The sequence below is a fragment of the Staurois parvus genome, unplaced genomic scaffold (genome assembly GCF_062004578.1).
Source record: "Staurois parvus isolate SC_StPar_1 unplaced genomic scaffold, SC_StPar_1.0 ptg000439l, whole genome shotgun sequence".
In the NCBI taxonomy this organism is placed as follows: domain Eukaryota; kingdom Metazoa; phylum Chordata; class Amphibia; order Anura; family Ranidae; genus Staurois; species Staurois parvus.
In genome coordinates, this window is record NW_028318235.1 from 2,605,786 (window position 1) to 2,623,379 (window position 17,594).

The 17,594-nt window shown below is 49.3% G+C and overlaps 1 protein-coding gene across 2 annotated transcripts in view; it reads left to right on the forward strand.

Moving 5' to 3' along the window:
- Positions 1–17,594, forward strand: part of LOC149454038 (angiopoietin-related protein 4-like) — a 51,548-nt gene that overhangs the window by 28,978 nt on the left and 4,976 nt on the right. For both annotated transcript variants that reach the window (XM_089687875.1, XM_089687876.1), the window contains one exon: positions 15,116–15,388. In XM_089687875.1, the coding sequence (XP_089544001.1) occupies positions 15,116–15,388 (273 nt within the window). The remainder of the gene's footprint in view (positions 1–15,115; positions 15,389–17,594) is intronic.

A 17,594-nucleotide genomic window follows, 5' to 3' on the forward strand; every position in this document is an offset into this window, starting at 1 on the left:
ATGTCACAAGTGACATCTTGCTTACTACTTTGCATGTGCTCACTGATTCGCCAATCAGTGATCACATGACCGGGACCTCGTACAGAGGTCCCGTCCGACGATCGGTGTTTCACTGTGTCCGGAGGACACAGCGGACACCGGATCGCGGTGGTGCGCGCTCCTAGGGAGCGCGCACAGCTAGAAAAGGCGGGTGCCGTTTAGGAACGGCAACCCGACCTTGGACTGCCACCGCCCTGCCGTTTATAAACAGCAGGCGGACGGCAAGAGGTTAAAACTGTCTTAAAAATGCCTCTTGTTTTTATCACTATGGAGATTGGGAATTCTAGCCATTTCATTTTTTATGTTTTTAATTTTATTAAGTGAACTATGTAAGGTCTTTTTAAAAGCCTGGCTCCAGCTTATTGTCACTTTAAATTAGTTTGGTCCAAATGAAACATTACCTTCACTAACAAATGCAGCCACTGTGAGCACTGTATAAACTGCATGTAGTGTCAGCTACATACAGTATAGACTTCCTATCCTGCATCTGGAACAAAATCAAGTCTGACTCAGTGCTGCTCAGCCATTTAAAGGAAACTTTGTATTTTATGGATGAATACAAGTCTTCCTCTGATTGGCTGAAGTGGAGAGGAGGGCGGATGATGTCACAATCTCACAATTATTAGAGGCAATTTTAATGTGACCCAGAGCTAGAGTTTGTCTTTAAGTTTAAAGGCCTTAATGACAATCTCCTGCCTTGAAAATCTTCTGATTATCACATTTGACAGAAATAAATTTACCTTGGCTTATGCATTGGAGAAGGTCCATAGAGTTATACAAACATGACCTCCTTTAACTATTTAAGATAGAAATTAATTTAAAAAAGAATGGGGTACTGTTGCAATCAACAAAATGATAGCAGTATTTCCTGATTTTTCTGTACATCAGGAAACACAATGAGCCAAATTTACTGAACTAGAATGGGGTTTCCATGGTCTCCATATTATGTGTGAAGTGCTTTTTTCAGCTAATTTGAAAGTAATGGACAGAAGCTATATCTTCTTCACATGTTCAGAGAAAGTCTACCTCTGGATTGAAACTCATAACTAGAGATGAGCGAATCGAAGTATCCGAAGTGGAATTCGAGTCGAATATCGGAAAAATTTCGATTCGTGCCGAATCCGAAAAACAGCCTAATTCGGACGCGCGAATCGAAATTTTTCCGAAAATGGCGGCTGACATGTGCGGCGACGGAGCGGGGATGTCGGGGAAGGCGCGCAGACAAGGCGCGCTGCCCCATAATGCATTCCTCAACGACATGTGATCGCATCAGCCAATCAGCAGCCAGCCAGCCAGCACTGTGTAATGGTCGAGGTATATATAGCGGCCATTTTGGAAATCTTCATTTGCCTGCAGTCATTGAACAGAGGCAGACCGCTCTGTACTAGGGACAGGGACAGAGTTAGGGCCACAGAAACGAGAATTGGGGACAGAGAGAAGTTACTTAGGGACAGAGAACCATTACTCAGGGACACAGACTTGTTAATGAGGGCCACAGAATCGTTATTTAGGGACAAAGAAACGCTAGTTAGGGCCACAGAATTCATACTCAGGGACAGACAGAATTTTCACTCAGTGCCAGAGAATTGTTACTTAGGGCCACAGAAACGTTATTAGGGCCACAGAATTTTTACTCAGGGACAGACAGAATTGTTACTGAGTGCCAGAGAATTGTTACTCAGGGACAGACAGAATTGTTACTGAGTGCCAGAGAATTCTTACTCAGGGCCACAGAATTCATTCTCAGGGACAGACAGAATTGTTACTCAGGGACAGACAGAATTGTTACTGAGTGCCAGAGAATTGTTACTCAGGGACAGACAGAATTGTTACTGAGTGCCAGAGAATTGTTACTCAGGGACAGACAGAATTGTTACTGAGTGCCAGAGAATTGTTACTCAGGGACAGACAGAATTGTTACTGAGTGCCAGAGAATTGTTACTCGCACAGACACAAAATTGTTACTTGCACAGACACAGAATTGTTACTCGCACAGACAGAATTGTTACTCAGGGCCACAGAATTCATACTCAGGGACAGACAGAATTGTTACTGAGTGCCAGAGAATTGTTACTCAGGGACAGACAGAATTGTTACTGAGTGCCAGAGAATTGTTACTCAGGGACAGACAGAATTGTTACTGAGTGCCAGAGAATTGTTACTCAGGGACAGACAGAATTGTTACTGAGTGCCAGAGAATTGTTACTCGCACAGACACAAAATTGTTACTTGCACAGACACAGAATTGTTACTCGCACAGACACAGAATTGTTACTCAGGGCCACAGAATTCATACTCAGGGACAGACAGAATTGTTACTGAGTGCCAGAGAATTGTTACTCAGGGACAGACAGAATTGTTACTGAGTGCCAGAGAATTGTTACTCAGGGACAGACAGAATTGTTACTGAGTGCCAGAGAATTGTTACTCGCACAGACACAAAATTGTTACTTGCACAGACACAGAATTGTTACTCGCACAGACACAGAATTGTTACTCAGGGCCACAGAATTCATACTCAGGGACAGACAGAATTGTTACTGAGTGCCAGAGAATTGTTACTCAGGGACAGACAGAATTGTTACTGAGTGCCAGAGAATTGTTACTCAGGGACAGACAGAATTGTTACTGAGTGCCAGAGAATTGTTACTCGCACAGACACAAAATTGTTACTTGCACAGACACAGAATTGTTACTCGCACAGACACAGAATTGTTACTGAGTGCCAGAGAATTGTTACTCAGGGACAGACAGAATTGTTACTGAGTGCCAGAGAATTGTTACTCAGGGACAGACAGAATTGTTACTGAGTGCCAGAGAATTGTTACTCAGGGACAGACAGAATTGTTACTGAGTGCCAGAGAATTGTTACTCAGGGACAGACAGAATTGTTACTGAGTGCCAGAGAATTGTTACTCGCACAGACACAAAATTGTTACTTGCACAGACACAGAATTGTTACTCGCACAGACACAGAATTGTTACTCAGGGCCACAGAATTCATACTCAGGGACAGACAGAATTGTTACTGAGTGCCAGAGAATTGTTACTCAGGGACAGACAGAATTGTTACTGAGTGCCAGAGAATTGTTACTCAGGGACAGACAGAATTGTTACTGAGTGCCAGAGAATTGTTACTCGCACAGACACAAAATTGTTACTTGCACAGACACAGAATTGTTACTCGCACAGACACAGAATTGTTACTGAGTGCCAGAGAATTGTTACTCAGGGACAGACAGAATTGTTACTGAGTGCCAGAGAATTGTTACTCAGGGACAGACAGAATTGTTACTGAGTGCCAGAGAATTGTTACTCAGGGACAGACAGAATTGTTACTGAGTGCCAGAGAATTGTTACTCGCACAGACACAAAATTGTTACTTGCACAGACACAGAATTGTTACTCGCACAGACACAGAATTGTTACTCAGGGCCACAGAATTCATACTCAGGGACAGACAGAATTGTTACTGAGTGCCAGAGAATTGTTACTCAGGGACAGACAGAATTGTTACTGAGTGCCAGAGAATTGTTACTCGCACAGACACAAAATTGTTACTTGCACAGACACAGAATTGTTACTCGCACAGACACAGAATTGTTACTCAGGGCCACAGAATTCATACTCAGGGACAGACAGAATTGTTACTGAGTGCCAGAGAATTGTTACTCAGGGACAGACAGAATTGTTACTGAGTGCCAGAGAATTGTTACTCAGGGACAGACAGAATTGTTACTGAGTGCCAGAGAATTGTTACTCGCACAGACACAAAATTGTTACTTGCACAGACACAGAATTGTTACTCGCACAGACACAGAATTGTTACTCGCACAGACACAGAATTGTTACTCAGGGCCACAGAATTCATACTCAGGGACAGACAGAATTGTTACTGAGTGCCAGAGAATTGTTACTCAGGGACACCTAATCGTTGAATTAAATAGTATGTCAGACAACATGCAGAGGAGTGGCAGAGGAGGCAATGTTTTAGGAGCGAGCAGACGTGGCAGCAGAGGAAGGGGTCGAGGCAGCAGTATTCGCAGCCAGAGGCCAGTGCTCCCGGTGTCATCCAGCGGTCGTGTCTCCACCGACAACCCTGCCGTCATTGATTGGTTGGCTCGGTCGTCTTCCTCTTCCCAGGTCACCTCTGACACCTACAGCCAACGGTCGGTGGGTACGTCAGACACAACCGTTAGTTGGCATGGCCCGGGAGCAAGCCCACTGAAATCACGTGTCCTCTACCTGCCCCTGTCCTTTGCTGTTCCCTCACCAAGCGAAGTATCGCATGCTGTGGGCTCAGCCCCACTGTACAGTGAGGAAGAGCTAACAGAGGGCGGTCAGGAACGGGGGGAGACATCGGCCTTTTCAGCAGCCAAGCGAACAAGTACTGGCGAGGAGAGTGGCTCGGTAGCCGGTCTAGAGACAGGTCTGTCTCCTGACCCAGACGCAGCCGAGGGGGCTAGTAGTGAGGCGGAGACCCTACTTGATGATGAGGAGGTTGATCGCACTTGGCAGCCTCGTCGTCATCAGGCAATTTCTTCCGCATCATCAGGAGAAGAGGGTGGCAGCTTGGCAGCGAGCAAAACAGTCGGTGGGTTGCCCAGGAGACAGCAGCAGGGTCGCATCAGTGTCAGTGGAGCCAAACGTCCACGGAGTAGAGCACCAGCTCCACTGCAGCCTACCACCACGGCCAGTAGTGGTGCCGGTGCGCACGGAGGAAGTAGCAGTCAGCCAGTGAAGAGTAGCGGGGGCAAAGTTTCCTACTCGGTGGTGTGGCAATTTTTCCTCAAGCCGCCCGAGGAAGTAAACGTAGCCGTATGTCGACTATGTGGCCAGAAATGCAAGCGTGGCCAGGGGGCCCATGTTGGGACTACAGCGTTGCGTCAGCATATGCAGCGTCACCATTCGGTGGCCTGGGAAAACCGTGATAAACATACGGCGGTTCTGCCTGCCCCAGCCCCCGCTCCATCACCCGCTCCGTTACTTGCTCCGTCACCCGACGTCGTCAATCGCCCTCTATCAGCCAGTCAAGGCTCCAACACCTCTGCTGAGGGGAGTTGTCGCTCGTTGGCATCTTCCGCTCGTTCAGATGCTCCTTCTCCTGCTACTCCTCTTCTCGGATTCCGTCAACAGTCTTTCTTGGAATCCGTATCCAAGAGACAACAGTTTGCGAGCACGCACCCGACGGTGCAAAAGCTGAACGTCCTCCTGTCCAAGTTGCTGGTGCTGCAGTCCCTCCCTTTCCAACTGGTGGACTCAGCACCTTTCCGAGAAATGATGGCTTGTGCCGCGCCGCGGTGGAGAGTGCCAAGCCGTCATTTCTTTGCCCAAAAGGCAGTGCCAGCCCTGCATTCACATGTAGAAGAGATGGTGGGCCAGTCTTTGAGCATGTCGGTCTCTGCCAAAGTGCACGGCAGCGCCGACGTGTGGAGCTGTAACTACGGTCAGGGACAGTACATGTCATTTACGGCCCACTGGGTGAACGTGGTGCCGGCACAGCCGCACCAGCAACTTGGACAGGTCACGACGCTTTTGCCTCCACGTTTGCACGTCCTTGGTCCAGCAAGCATGTCCGCCTCTACCACCTCTTTTTCCGCCGTGTCCTCAGCCGCCACCCCCGTGCCAAGTCCCATTACCCGACCGGCATATCACATGTGCAGGGCGCAACGGTGTCACGCTGTGCTGCACCTGGTATGCCTTGGCGAACGTAGTCACACAGGGGAGGAACTGCTGAGTGTAATGAACAGAGAAATCGACAGATGGCTGTCTCCGCGCAAACTAAAAATCGGAACCATGTTGACTGACAACGGAAAGAACATGGTGTCTGCTCTGCGTCAAGGAAGGTTGTGCCATGCGCCATGCATGGCTCACGTGTTCAATCTGGTTGTCAAGCGGTTCCTAAAATCCACCATCCCACTGCAAGACATCCTTAAAATGTCACGTAAACTGTGCATGCATTTCAGCCATTCCTACACCGCAAAGAACACCCTCATTGAGCTGCAGCGGCAGAACGGAATTCCACAGCATCGCCTGATCTGCGACGTTGCAACAAGGTGGAATTCAACCCTACACATGTTAGACCGCCTTTACGAGCAGCGAAAGGCCATCACCGATTTCCTGATGTTACAAGCGGATAAAGGTACTCCCCTGTGTAACTTAGATGTCAGCCATTGGCAGCTCATGCGTGACACCTGCCGCTTGCTCAGGCCCTTTGAGGAGGCCACGCTATTCGTGAGTCGGCAGGACTATGGGATGAACGACGTCATTCCTCTGTTGCACGTCCTGGAACAAATGCTGTTAACAATGGCTGGTCAGGGTGCGGTAGACGTGGCGCACAGATCTCAACGCCACATGACCCCTGTGGGGGCAGGACAGGAAGAAGAGGAGGAGGTAGAGGAGGACATTTGTGCTCAGGAATTATTGAGTGAAATGGGTGGTTTTTCCACTCAGCGGACAGGAGTGGAGGAGCAGGAGCATCTGGTAGAGGAGGAGGAGGAGGAGACAGAGGACCCAGACGCACCGTGGCAGTATGCTGTGGAGATGGAGGCAGGGAGTCCCTCGCATTCCTTGGCACAAATGGCCCATAGCATGCTCGGTTGCTTGCGTAGCGACAGCCGAATAATAACCATCAGACAGAGGGATGACTTTTGGCTGTCCACCTTGTTGGACCCTCGCTACCGGTCCAAAATGGTGGCCTTTTTCACACCTGCTGAGAGGGAGGCCAAAATTACGTACTATAAAAACCACCTATGTAGTCAGTTGGTCTCTGCCTTTGTGCGCCAACGTCCATCCTCAGACACTGTGGGCCCTGTGCGCTCGCGTTCCGCTGGCATGGCAGCAGGGGAGGGGTGGGGTGGTAGGAGCAGTGGCAGCTCCACCAGCAGCGGCTGCCTCAGTCTGCAGTCGATGATGAGTAGCTTTCTTCACCAGCGCAGTGAGGAAACTACTAACCAGCCGCAGCAGCAGCAGCAGCATCAGGTGGACCTGGAGCAGGAGCTCAAACAACAGGCTTGGGCCTACTTGGACAGCACCCTGCCAACCGAGGTAGACAATCCCCTTGACTACTGGGCAACGAAACTTGACCTTTGGCCCCAACTAGCTGAATTTGCCCTTGAAAGGCTGTCATGCCCGGCCAGTAGCGTGGCATCGGAGCGCGTGTTTAGTGCGGCAGGAGGTATTGTAACTCCGCGGAGGACACGACTGTCCACCCAAAGTGTGGAGAGACTCACGTTTGTGAAAATGAATCAGGCGTGGATTAGTCTGGATTTCAAACCACCAGTTCCTGACACAACTGACTAAATCCGCCATGAATCATGCCTCAAACATGTGCCACTTTCAGGTCTCCTCACACTGCTGGTGTGTTTAATTTTTTGACATAGGGTGCTGGCAGATTACGGGCCTCACATAGCTGCTGCCAGGCCCCTAATCTGCCATGGGCCCCTATATACCGCCTCCTCATGCTGCTGCCAAGTCCAGAGTCTCTCATGGGTCCCTGTACGGCCTCCCATTGCTGCTGTCTCCATCGCCACACTCTGCTGCCATGTGCCACTTTCAGGTCTCTTCACACTGCTGGTGTGTTAAATTTTTTGACATAGGGTGCAGGCAGATTACAGGCCTCACATAGCTGCTGCCAGGCCCCTAATCTGCCATGGGCCCCTATATACCGCCTCCTCATGCTGCTGCCAAGTCTAGAGTCTCTCATGGGTCCCTGTACGGCCTCCCATTGCTGCTGTCTCCATCGCCACACTCTGCTGCCATGTGCCACTTTCAGGTCTCTTCACACTGCTGGTGTGTTAAATTTTTTGACATAGGGTGCAGGCAGATTACGGGCCTCACATAGCTGCTGCCAGGCCCCTAATCTGCCATGGGCCCCTATAAACCGCCTCCTCATGCTGCTGCCAAGTCTAGAGTCTCTCATGGGTCCCTGTACGGCCTCCCATTGCTGCTGTCTCCATCGCCACACTCTGCTGCCATGTGCCACTTTCAGGTCTCTTCACACTGCTGGTGTGTTTAATTTTTTGACATAGGGTGCTGCAAGATAACGGGCCTCACATAGCTGCTGCCAGGCCCCTAATCTGCCATGGGCCCCTATATACCGCCTCCTCATGCTGCTGCCAAGTCCAGAGTCTCTCATGGGTCCCTGTACGGCCTCCCATTGCTGCTGTCTCCATCGCCACACTCTGCTGCCATGTGCCACTTTCAGGTCTCTTCACACTGCTGGTGTGTTAAATTTTTTGACATAGGGTGCAGGCAGATTACGGGCCTCACATAGCTGCTGCCAGGCCCCTAATCTGCCATGGGCCCCTATATACCGCCTCCTCATGCTGCTGCCAAGTCTAGAGTCTCTCATGGGTCCCTGTACGGCCTCCCATTGCTGCTGTCTCCATCGCCACACTCTGCTGCCATGTGCCACTTTCAGGTCTCTTCACACTGCTGGTGTGTTAAATTTTTTGACATAGGGTGCAGGCAGATTACGGGCCTCACATAGCTGCTGCCAGGCCCCTAATCTGCCATGGGCCCCTATAAACCGCCTCCTCATGCTGCTGCCAAGTCTAGAGTCTCTCATGGGTCCCTGTACGGCCTCCCATTGCTGCTGTCTCCATCGCCACACTCTGCTGCCATGTGCCACTTTCAGGTCTCTTCACACTGCTGGTGTGTTAAATTTTTTGACATAGGGTGCAGGCAGATTACGGGCCTCACATAGCTGCTGCCAGGCCCCTAATCTGCCATGGGCCCCTATAAACCGCCTCCTCATGCTGCTGCCAAGTCTAGAGTCTCTCATGGGTCCCTGTACGGCCTCCCATTGCTGCTGTCTCCATCGCCACACTCTGCTGCCATGTGCCACTTTCAGGTCTCTTCACACTGCTGGTGTGTTTAATTTTTTGACATAGGGTGCTGCAAGATAACGGGCCTCACATAGCTGCTGCCAGGCCCCTAATCTGCCATGGGCCCCTATATACCGCCTCCTCATGCTGCTGCCAAGTCCAGAGTCTCTCATGGGTCCCTGTACGGCCTCCCATTGCTGCTGTCTCCATCGCCACACTCTGCTGCCATGTGCCACTTTCAGGTCTCTTCACACTGCTGGTGTGTTTAATTTTTTGACATAGGGTGCAGGCAGATTACGGGCCTCACATAGCTGCTGCCAGGCCCCTAATCTGCCATGGGCCCCTATAAACCGCCTCCTCATGCTGCTGCCAAGTCTAGAGTCTCTCATGGGTCCCTGTACGGCCTCCCATTGCTGCTGTCTCCATCGCCACACTCTGCTGCCATGTGCCACTTTCAGGTCTCTTCACACTGCTGGTGTGTTTAATTTTTTGACATAGGGTGCAGGCAGATTACGGGCCTCACATAGCTGCTGCCAGGCCCCTAATCTGCCATGGGCCCCTATATACCGCCTCCTCATGCTGCTGCCAAGTCCAGAGTCTCTCATGGGTCCCTGTACGGCCTCCCATTGCTGCTGTCTCCATCGCCACACTCTGCTGCCATGTGCCACTTTCAGGTCTCTTCACACTGCTGGTGTGTTAAATTTTTTGACATAGGGTGCAGGCAGATTACGGGCCTCACATAGCTGCTGCCAGGCCCCTAATCTGCCATGGGCCCCTATAAACCGCCTCCTCATGCTGCTGCCAAGTCTAGAGTCTCTCATGGGTCCCTGTACGGCCTCCCATTGCTGCTGTCTCCATCGCCACACTCTGCTGCCATGTGCCACTTTCAGGTCTCTTCACACTGCTGGTGTGTTAAATTTTTTGACATAGGGTGCAGGCAGATTACGGGCCTCACATAGCTGCTGCCAGGCCCCTAATCTGCCATGGGCCCCTATATACCGCCTCCTCATGCTGCTGCCAAGTCTAGAGTCTCTCATGGGTCCCTGTACGGCCTCCCATTGCTGCTGTCTCCATCGCCACACTCTGCTGCCATGTGCCACTTTCAGGTCTCTTCACACTGCTGGTGTGTTTAATTTTTTGACATAGGGTGCTGCAAGATAACGGGCCTCACATAGCTGCTGCCAGGCCCCTAATCTGCCATGGGCCCCTATATACCGCCTCCTCATGCTGCTGCCAAGTCCAGAGTCTCTCATGGGTCCCTGTACGGCCTCCCATTGCTGCTGTCTCCATCGCCACACTCTGCTGCCATGTGCCACTTTCAGGTCTCTTCACACTGCTGGTGTGTTAAATTTTTTGACATAGGGTGCAGGCAGATTACGGGCCTCACATAGCTGCTGCCAGGCCCCTAATCTGCCATGGGCCCCTATATACCGCCTCCTCATGCTGCTGCCAAGTCTAGAGTCTGTCATGGGTCCCTGTACGGCCTCCCATTGCTGCTGTCTCCATCGCCACACTCTGCCATGTGCCACTTTCAGGTCTCTTCACACTGCTGGTGTGTTTAATTTTTTGACATAGGGTGCAGGCAGATTACGGGCCTCACATAGCTGCTGCCAGGCCCCTAATCTGCCATGGGCCCCTATATACCGCCTCCTCATGCTGCTGCCAAGTCCAGAGTCTCTCATGGGTCCCTGTACGGCCTCCCATTGCTGCTGTCTCCATCGCCACACTCTGCTGCCATGTGCCACTTTCAGGTCTCTTCACACTGCTGGTGTGTTTAATTTTTTGACATAGGGTGCAGGCAGATTACGGGCCTCACATAGCTGCTGCCAGGCCCCTAATCTGCCATGGGCCCCTATATACCGCCTCCTCATGCTGCTGCCAAGTCCAGAGTCTCTCATGGGTCCCTGTACGGCCTCCCATTGCTGCTGTCTCCATCGCCACACTCTGCTGCCATGTGCCACTTTCAGGTCTCTTCACACTGCTGGTGTGTTAAATTTTTTGACATAGGGTGCAGGCAGATTACGGGCCTCACATAGCTGCTGCCAGGCCCCTAATCTGCCATGGGCCCCTATAAACCGCCTCCTCATGCTGCTGCCAAGTCTAGAGTCTCTCATGGGTCCCTGTACGGCCTCCCATTGCTGCTGTCTCCATCGCCACACTCTGCTGCCATGTGCCACTTTCAGGTCTCTTCACACTGCTGGTGTGTTAAATTTTTTGACATAGGGTGCAGGCAGATTACGGGCCTCACATAGCTGCTGCCAGGCCCCTAATCTGCCATGGGCCCCTATATACCGCCTCCTCATGCTGCTGCCAAGTCTAGAGTCTCTCATGGGTCCCTGTACGGCCTCCCATTGCTGCTGTCTCCATCGCCACACTCTGCTGCCATGTGCCACTTTCAGGTCTCTTCACACTGCTGGTGTGTTTAATTTTTTGACATAGGGTGCTGCAAGATAACGGGCCTCACATAGCTGCTGCCAGGCCCCTAATCTGCCATGGGCCCCTATATACCGCCTCCTCATGCTGCTGCCAAGTCCAGAGTCTCTCATGGGTCCCTGTACGGCCTCCCATTGCTGCTGTCTCCATCGCCACACTCTGCTGCCATGTGCCACTTTCAGGTCTCTTCACACTGCTGGTGTGTTAAATTTTTTGACATAGGGTGCAGGCAGATTACGGGCCTCACATAGCTGCTGCCAGGCCCCTAATCTGCCATGGGCCCCTATATACCGCCTCCTCATGCTGCTGCCAAGTCTAGAGTCTGTCATGGGTCCCTGTACGGCCTCCCATTGCTGCTGTCTCCATCGCCACACTCTGCCATGTGCCACTTTCAGGTCTCTTCACACTGCTGGTGTGTTTAATTTTTTGACATAGGGTGCAGGCAGATTACGGGCCTCACATAGCTGCTGCCAGGCCCCTAATCTGCCATGGGCCCCTATATACCGCCTCCTCATGCTGCTGCCAAGTCCAGAGTCTCTCATGGGTCCCTGTACGGCCTCCCATTGCTGCTGTCTCCATCGCCACACTCTGCTGCCATGTGCCACTTTCAGGTCTCTTCACACTGCTGGTGTGTTTAATTTTTTGACATAGGGTGCAGGCAGATTACGGGCCTCACATAGCTGCTGCCAGGCCCCTAATCTGCCATGGGCCCCTATATACCGCCTCCTCATGCTGCTGCCAAGTCCAGAGTCTCTCATGGGTCCCTGTACGGCCTCCCATTGCTGCTGTCTCCATCGCCACACTCTGCTGCCATGTGCCACTTTCAGGTCTCTTCACACTGCTGGTGTGTTAAATTTTTTGACATAGGGTGCAGGCAGATTACGGGCCTCACATAGCTGCTGCCAGGCCCCTAATCTGCCATGGGCCCCTATAAACCGCCTCCTCATGCTGCTGCCAAGTCTAGAGTCTCTCATGGGTCCCTGTACGGCCTCCCATTGCTGCTGTCTCCATCGCCACACTCTGCTGCCATGTGCCACTTTCAGGTCTCTTCACACTGCTGGTGTGTTAAATTTTTTGACATAGGGTGCAGGCAGATTACGGGCCTCACATAGCTGCTGCCAGGCCCCTAATCTGCCATGGGCCCCTATATACCGCCTCCTCATGCTGCTGCCAAGTCTAGAGTCTCTCATGGGTCCCTGTACGGCCTCCCATTGCTGCTGTCTCCATCGCCACACTCTGCTGCCATGTGCCACTTTCAGGTCTCTTCACACTGCTGGTGTGTTAAATTTTTTGACATAGGGTGCTGGCAGATTACGGGCCTCCCATTGCTGCTGCCAGACATGTAATCTGCCATGGGCCCCCGTACCGACTCCTCATGCTGTGACGTTGCAACAAGGTGTAATTCAACCCTACATATGTTAGACCGCCTTTACGAACAGCTAAAGGCCATCACAGATTTCCTGATGTTAAAAGCGGATAAAGGTACTCCCTGTGTAACTTAGATGTCAGCCATTGTCAGCTCATGTGTGACACCTGCGCTTGCTCAGGCCCTTTGAGGAGGCCACGCTATTCGTGAGTCGGCAGGACTATGGGATGAATGAGGTCAAATCGGCCATGGGCCCCCGTACCGCCTGTTCACGCTGATGCTGGTCCCACAGTGTGACCTGGGTCCCTGTACGGCCTCCCATTGCTTCCACTCTGCCATGTACCTCTTTGAAATCTCCTCACACTCCTGCGGTTGTCCATTTTGTCATAGGTTGCTGGCAGATTAGCGGCCTTCCATAGGTGCCGCCAGGCCCCATATCGACCATGGGCCCCCGTACCTCCTGGTCACGCTGCTGCTGAGCCCACAGTGTGACCTGGGTCCCTGTACGGCCTCCCATTGCTTCCACTCTGCCATGTGCCACTTTGAAATCTCCTCACACTCCTGCGGTTGTCCATTTTGTCATAGGTTGCTGGCAGATTACAGGCCTTCCATAGGTGCCACCAAGCCCCATATCGGCCATGGGCCCCCGTACCGCCTGGTCACGCTGCTGCTGGGCCCACAGTGTGACCTGGGTCCCTGTACCGCCTCCCATTGCTCCCACTCTGCCATGTGCCACTTTCAGGTCTCCTCACGCTCCTGCTGGTTTCCATTTTGTCATAGGTTGCTGTATGGCCTCCCATTGCTGCTGCCTCCACCGCCACACTGTGGCTCCAAACACTGGTTTTGGCCCCGTGACTGGCCAAAGGAGTGAAGTGTGCAGTGATTCTAAGATCGACGGCACTCATCTGCATGTCATACTGACAGACAGTATTATTTCTCTTCCCCAGCAGACTCCAAGGGCATTTAAATTAAAGGTACAGTGTTCTGCACTAATATTAAGTCTCTCTGAAGCCTAGAAACACCCTTTTTTAAGTTAAATTCACAGCGAATTTATTCGACTCGAATCGAATATTGTCCACGAATTCGCCGAATCAGTCGAATCGAATTTTTCATTTCTTCGCTCATCTCTACTCATAACCATTAAAGAAGTGAAGTACATAGGGCCTTCTCTTTTCTTTGTTCAAAGACTTAAAGTGTATTTCCACTTTTGCTGTTCAAAAGCGAAAAGTGAATATGTGTTCCCAGTCAAACAGCATACTTTAAAATATTTTTTTATTCAACTTTCTAGATATTTGTTTGAGGTGATTGTAGCTGTATTAGTGCATTTGCGACAGAAACAATTGAGCACTGTCCGTGATACTTTTTTTATTTTCACTAACATACAAGGTCCAAGCAGTACTAATCACAAAGTTTTAGCAGAATGGTACAAAAGATAATGGCCTTAATTTGGACATGGGATTCCTCAATCATTATCCAACAGTTTTATGACTATCACCTCAAGCATGACTCCCTCTGTGAGTGTTGTCTCCCCCCCCCCAGTCTTTGCTTTTGTCTTATCTCTAGTCTCTTTTTTTTTTTCATTCCCCACATCTCTTCTAACATTCTGCTAAAACTTTGTGATTAGTACTGCTTGGACCTTGAAGAAGGGGACATTCCCCGAAAGCTTGTCCTCAAAATTGTATGTTAGTGTAAATAAAAAAAGTATCACGGACAGTACTCAAATGTTTAGGTATTTGTTTGCTAAGCTACTCAGATCAGTTAGAAATGAGAGGAAACTCTCAGTCCTCAGTCTTTCCTCCTTAACAAAGAGGGAGTTTACCCTCATTAACATACAATGAAGAAGCCCAGCTTCTAAAACTTTAAACCTTTTTTAGGACATAAGAGGGTTGATTGACTATAAATGGAGGGTGCAAAATCTGGTGCAGCCGTACATGGTAGCCAATCAGCTTCTAACTTCAGCTTGTTCAATTAAGCTTTGACAAAAAAAAGTTCAAGCTGTTTCTATGTAGAGCTCCACCAGATTTTGCATTCTCTAGTTTTAGTAAATCAACCCCATTTTGTTCACATCTAGTTTACAAATGATAATGAGATCTGTCAGTACAGCACAGACAAGTTTAATAATGGTAAACATTAACCTCCCAACCCCACTAAATCTCAGAGCCCCCTCTGCATAGCTGAGGAAAAATTCAGTTTTGAAGTTTTCAGAAAAGAGGAACTAAAATGTAAAGCAGCAATTTGTTTTAAATGATTTCTGGTAAAGCAGACCAAACTTTGTGGTTTAGGTCTGCTAAAGGTCCTACTGTTTTGAGGTTTTTTTGTACTGCTTATTGTTATCCAAATTTCACACAACCAATATAAAAATCATGTAAAGTCTTACAGTAAATTTATTACATTAGTACTGTAAGAACTCAATTTTGTTATCTGTTTTGTTTTTTCTGCTTTTCAATAGGTGAGTTTTGGCTAGGTCTAGAAAAGATGCACCATATTACTGAGCAGGGGAAGTACATTATGCACATAGAACTGCAAGACTGGGAGGGAAACATCAAGTACATGGAGGTCCATTTTCACTTAGGAGGCCTTGACAAAGCCTACGCCCTGCAGCTACTTGGAGCGGTGACTGGAGATCTGAAAAATGCTCTGAGTGAATTTCAACAAGCATTCTCTACCCAGGACCGAGATAAGGACTTACAATCTGATGTTAACTGTGCAAAACTTCTTTCAGGTAAGCAAGACAATTTAGAAAAAATAACAGTGGGATTATACTGTAACTGTCTGATGTTTGATTGTTACCTACTGGAAAAACACTTGTACATAAAAGTAAATAATAATAATAAAAAATTACCCAGATTGTTACTATATAGTTGCAGGTTTAAAAGATAAGTTTGGGGCACTGGGGACATTTGGAAAGAAGTACTTTTAAAAGAATGTGTATAATTTCTCCATGTTCATGTTATATCATCTGGAAGGGAACATTCCATGGAAATTGAAGTTCTGCTTGACAGGCCTACTCTGCATGCCTTCAAAAGGTTCATAAACAATGGTGAAAAATACCAGCATCTGAAAATTCTAGTAGGCGCGGGTGATGTCACTGTGAAAATTTTTTTGGGAGAGCTTGAAGTTCAAAATCCCATGAAAATTAGATTCTCCAGGGATTGTGAGCACCCAGCTCACCCAGCATGCATGAGAAGTTGGGTTCTGATGTAAGATTTTTTAAAAATGTATTTCCTAAAATGCTGTTTTTTAATCACTGCTTATGTACCTTGTTTAATACAGGTAGTGTGGGTCTGTTGTTTAAGCAGGCCATCCATTTTAATGGAAGGTCTACTTAAATAAATCTATGCAAATTCCTGTTAGGACAGTGTTCCCACTCTGTGTAATCTAGGTGGATCTCCTGCTGCTTCTTATTCATTCGTACCCCCAGTCATCAGTTCCTCAGATCACCAGTTATAGGTGACATGTACAGTGGGGCAAAAAAATATTTTGTCAGCCACCAATTGTGCAAGTTCTCCCACTTAAAAAGATGAGAGAGGCCTGTAATTGGCATCATAGGTAGACCTCAACTATGAGAGACAAAATGAGAAAAAAAATCCAGACAATCACATTGGCTGATTTGGAAAGAATTTATTTGCAAATTATGGTAGAAAATAAGTATTTGGTCACCTACAAACAAGCAAGATTTCTGGCTCTCACAGACCTGTACCTTCTTCTTTAAGAGGCTCCTCTGTCCTGCACTCATTACCTGTATCAATGGAACCTGTTTGAACTTGTTATCAGTATAAAAGACACCTGTCCACAACCTCAAACAGTCACACTCCAAACTCCACTATTTTTTTATTTTTTTTTTTAAGTCCGCAAACGTGCAACTATAACGAAAAACCCGTAAGTGTTCACAAAAAATGTGCAAGTGCAAAACACCACACGAAAAAGTGCACTTAGGGGTGTGCTGTGTCCTACCCCTAAAGGGGCTTGGACCGCTTACCCTGATCCCCCGGGGCACGAAGCTCCTGACGGGGACAAGGTTCCCAATTGGTCCTCCTGGCCAAAAGGCCTGGTGGACCACCGTTCCTTGTGTCCAGCCGAAGCCAGACACCCAGTACTTGGTCAGGGGGCTCTCCCGAAGAAGGGCCCCCTAGGGATCAGGGGAGGAAGGAACCAAAAGGCCACACATCCTCCCCCTAGACTTCAGGGTAGGCCCAAGGACCCACACCCTCCATCCGTGAAACACACACATAAGCAAAGAAAAAAGTGACAAACGTGGGAGGTGAAATAAATTAAATAAATCTCCAAACTCCACTATGGTGAAGACCAAAGAGCTGTCAAAGGACACCAGAAACAAAATTGCAGACCTGCACCAGGCTGGGAAGACTGAATCTGCAATAGGCAAGCAGCTTGGTGTGAACAAATCAACTGTGGGAGCAATAATTAGAAAATGGAAGACATACAAGACCACTGATAATCTCCCTCGATCTGGGGCTCCACACAAGATCTCACCCCATGGGGTCAAAATGATCACAAGAACGGTGAGCAAAAATCCCAGGACCACACGGGGGGACCTAGTGAATGACCTGCAGAGAGCTGGAACCAACGTAACAAAGGCTACCATCAGTAACACACTACGCCGCCAGGGACTCAGATCCTGCAGTGCCAGACGTGTCCCCCTGCTTAAGCACGGGCCCATCTGAAGTTTGCTAGAGAGCATTTGGAGGATCCAGAAGAGGATTTGGAGAATGTCATATGGTCAGATGAAACCAAAATAGAACTGTTTGGTAGAAACACAACTCGTCGTGTTTGGAGGAGAGAGAATGCTGAGTTGCATTCAAAGAACACCATACCTACTGTGAAGCATGGGGGTGGCAACGTCATGCTTTGGGGCTGTTTCTGCGCAAAGGGACCAGGGCGACTGATCCTTGTACAGGACAGAAGGAATG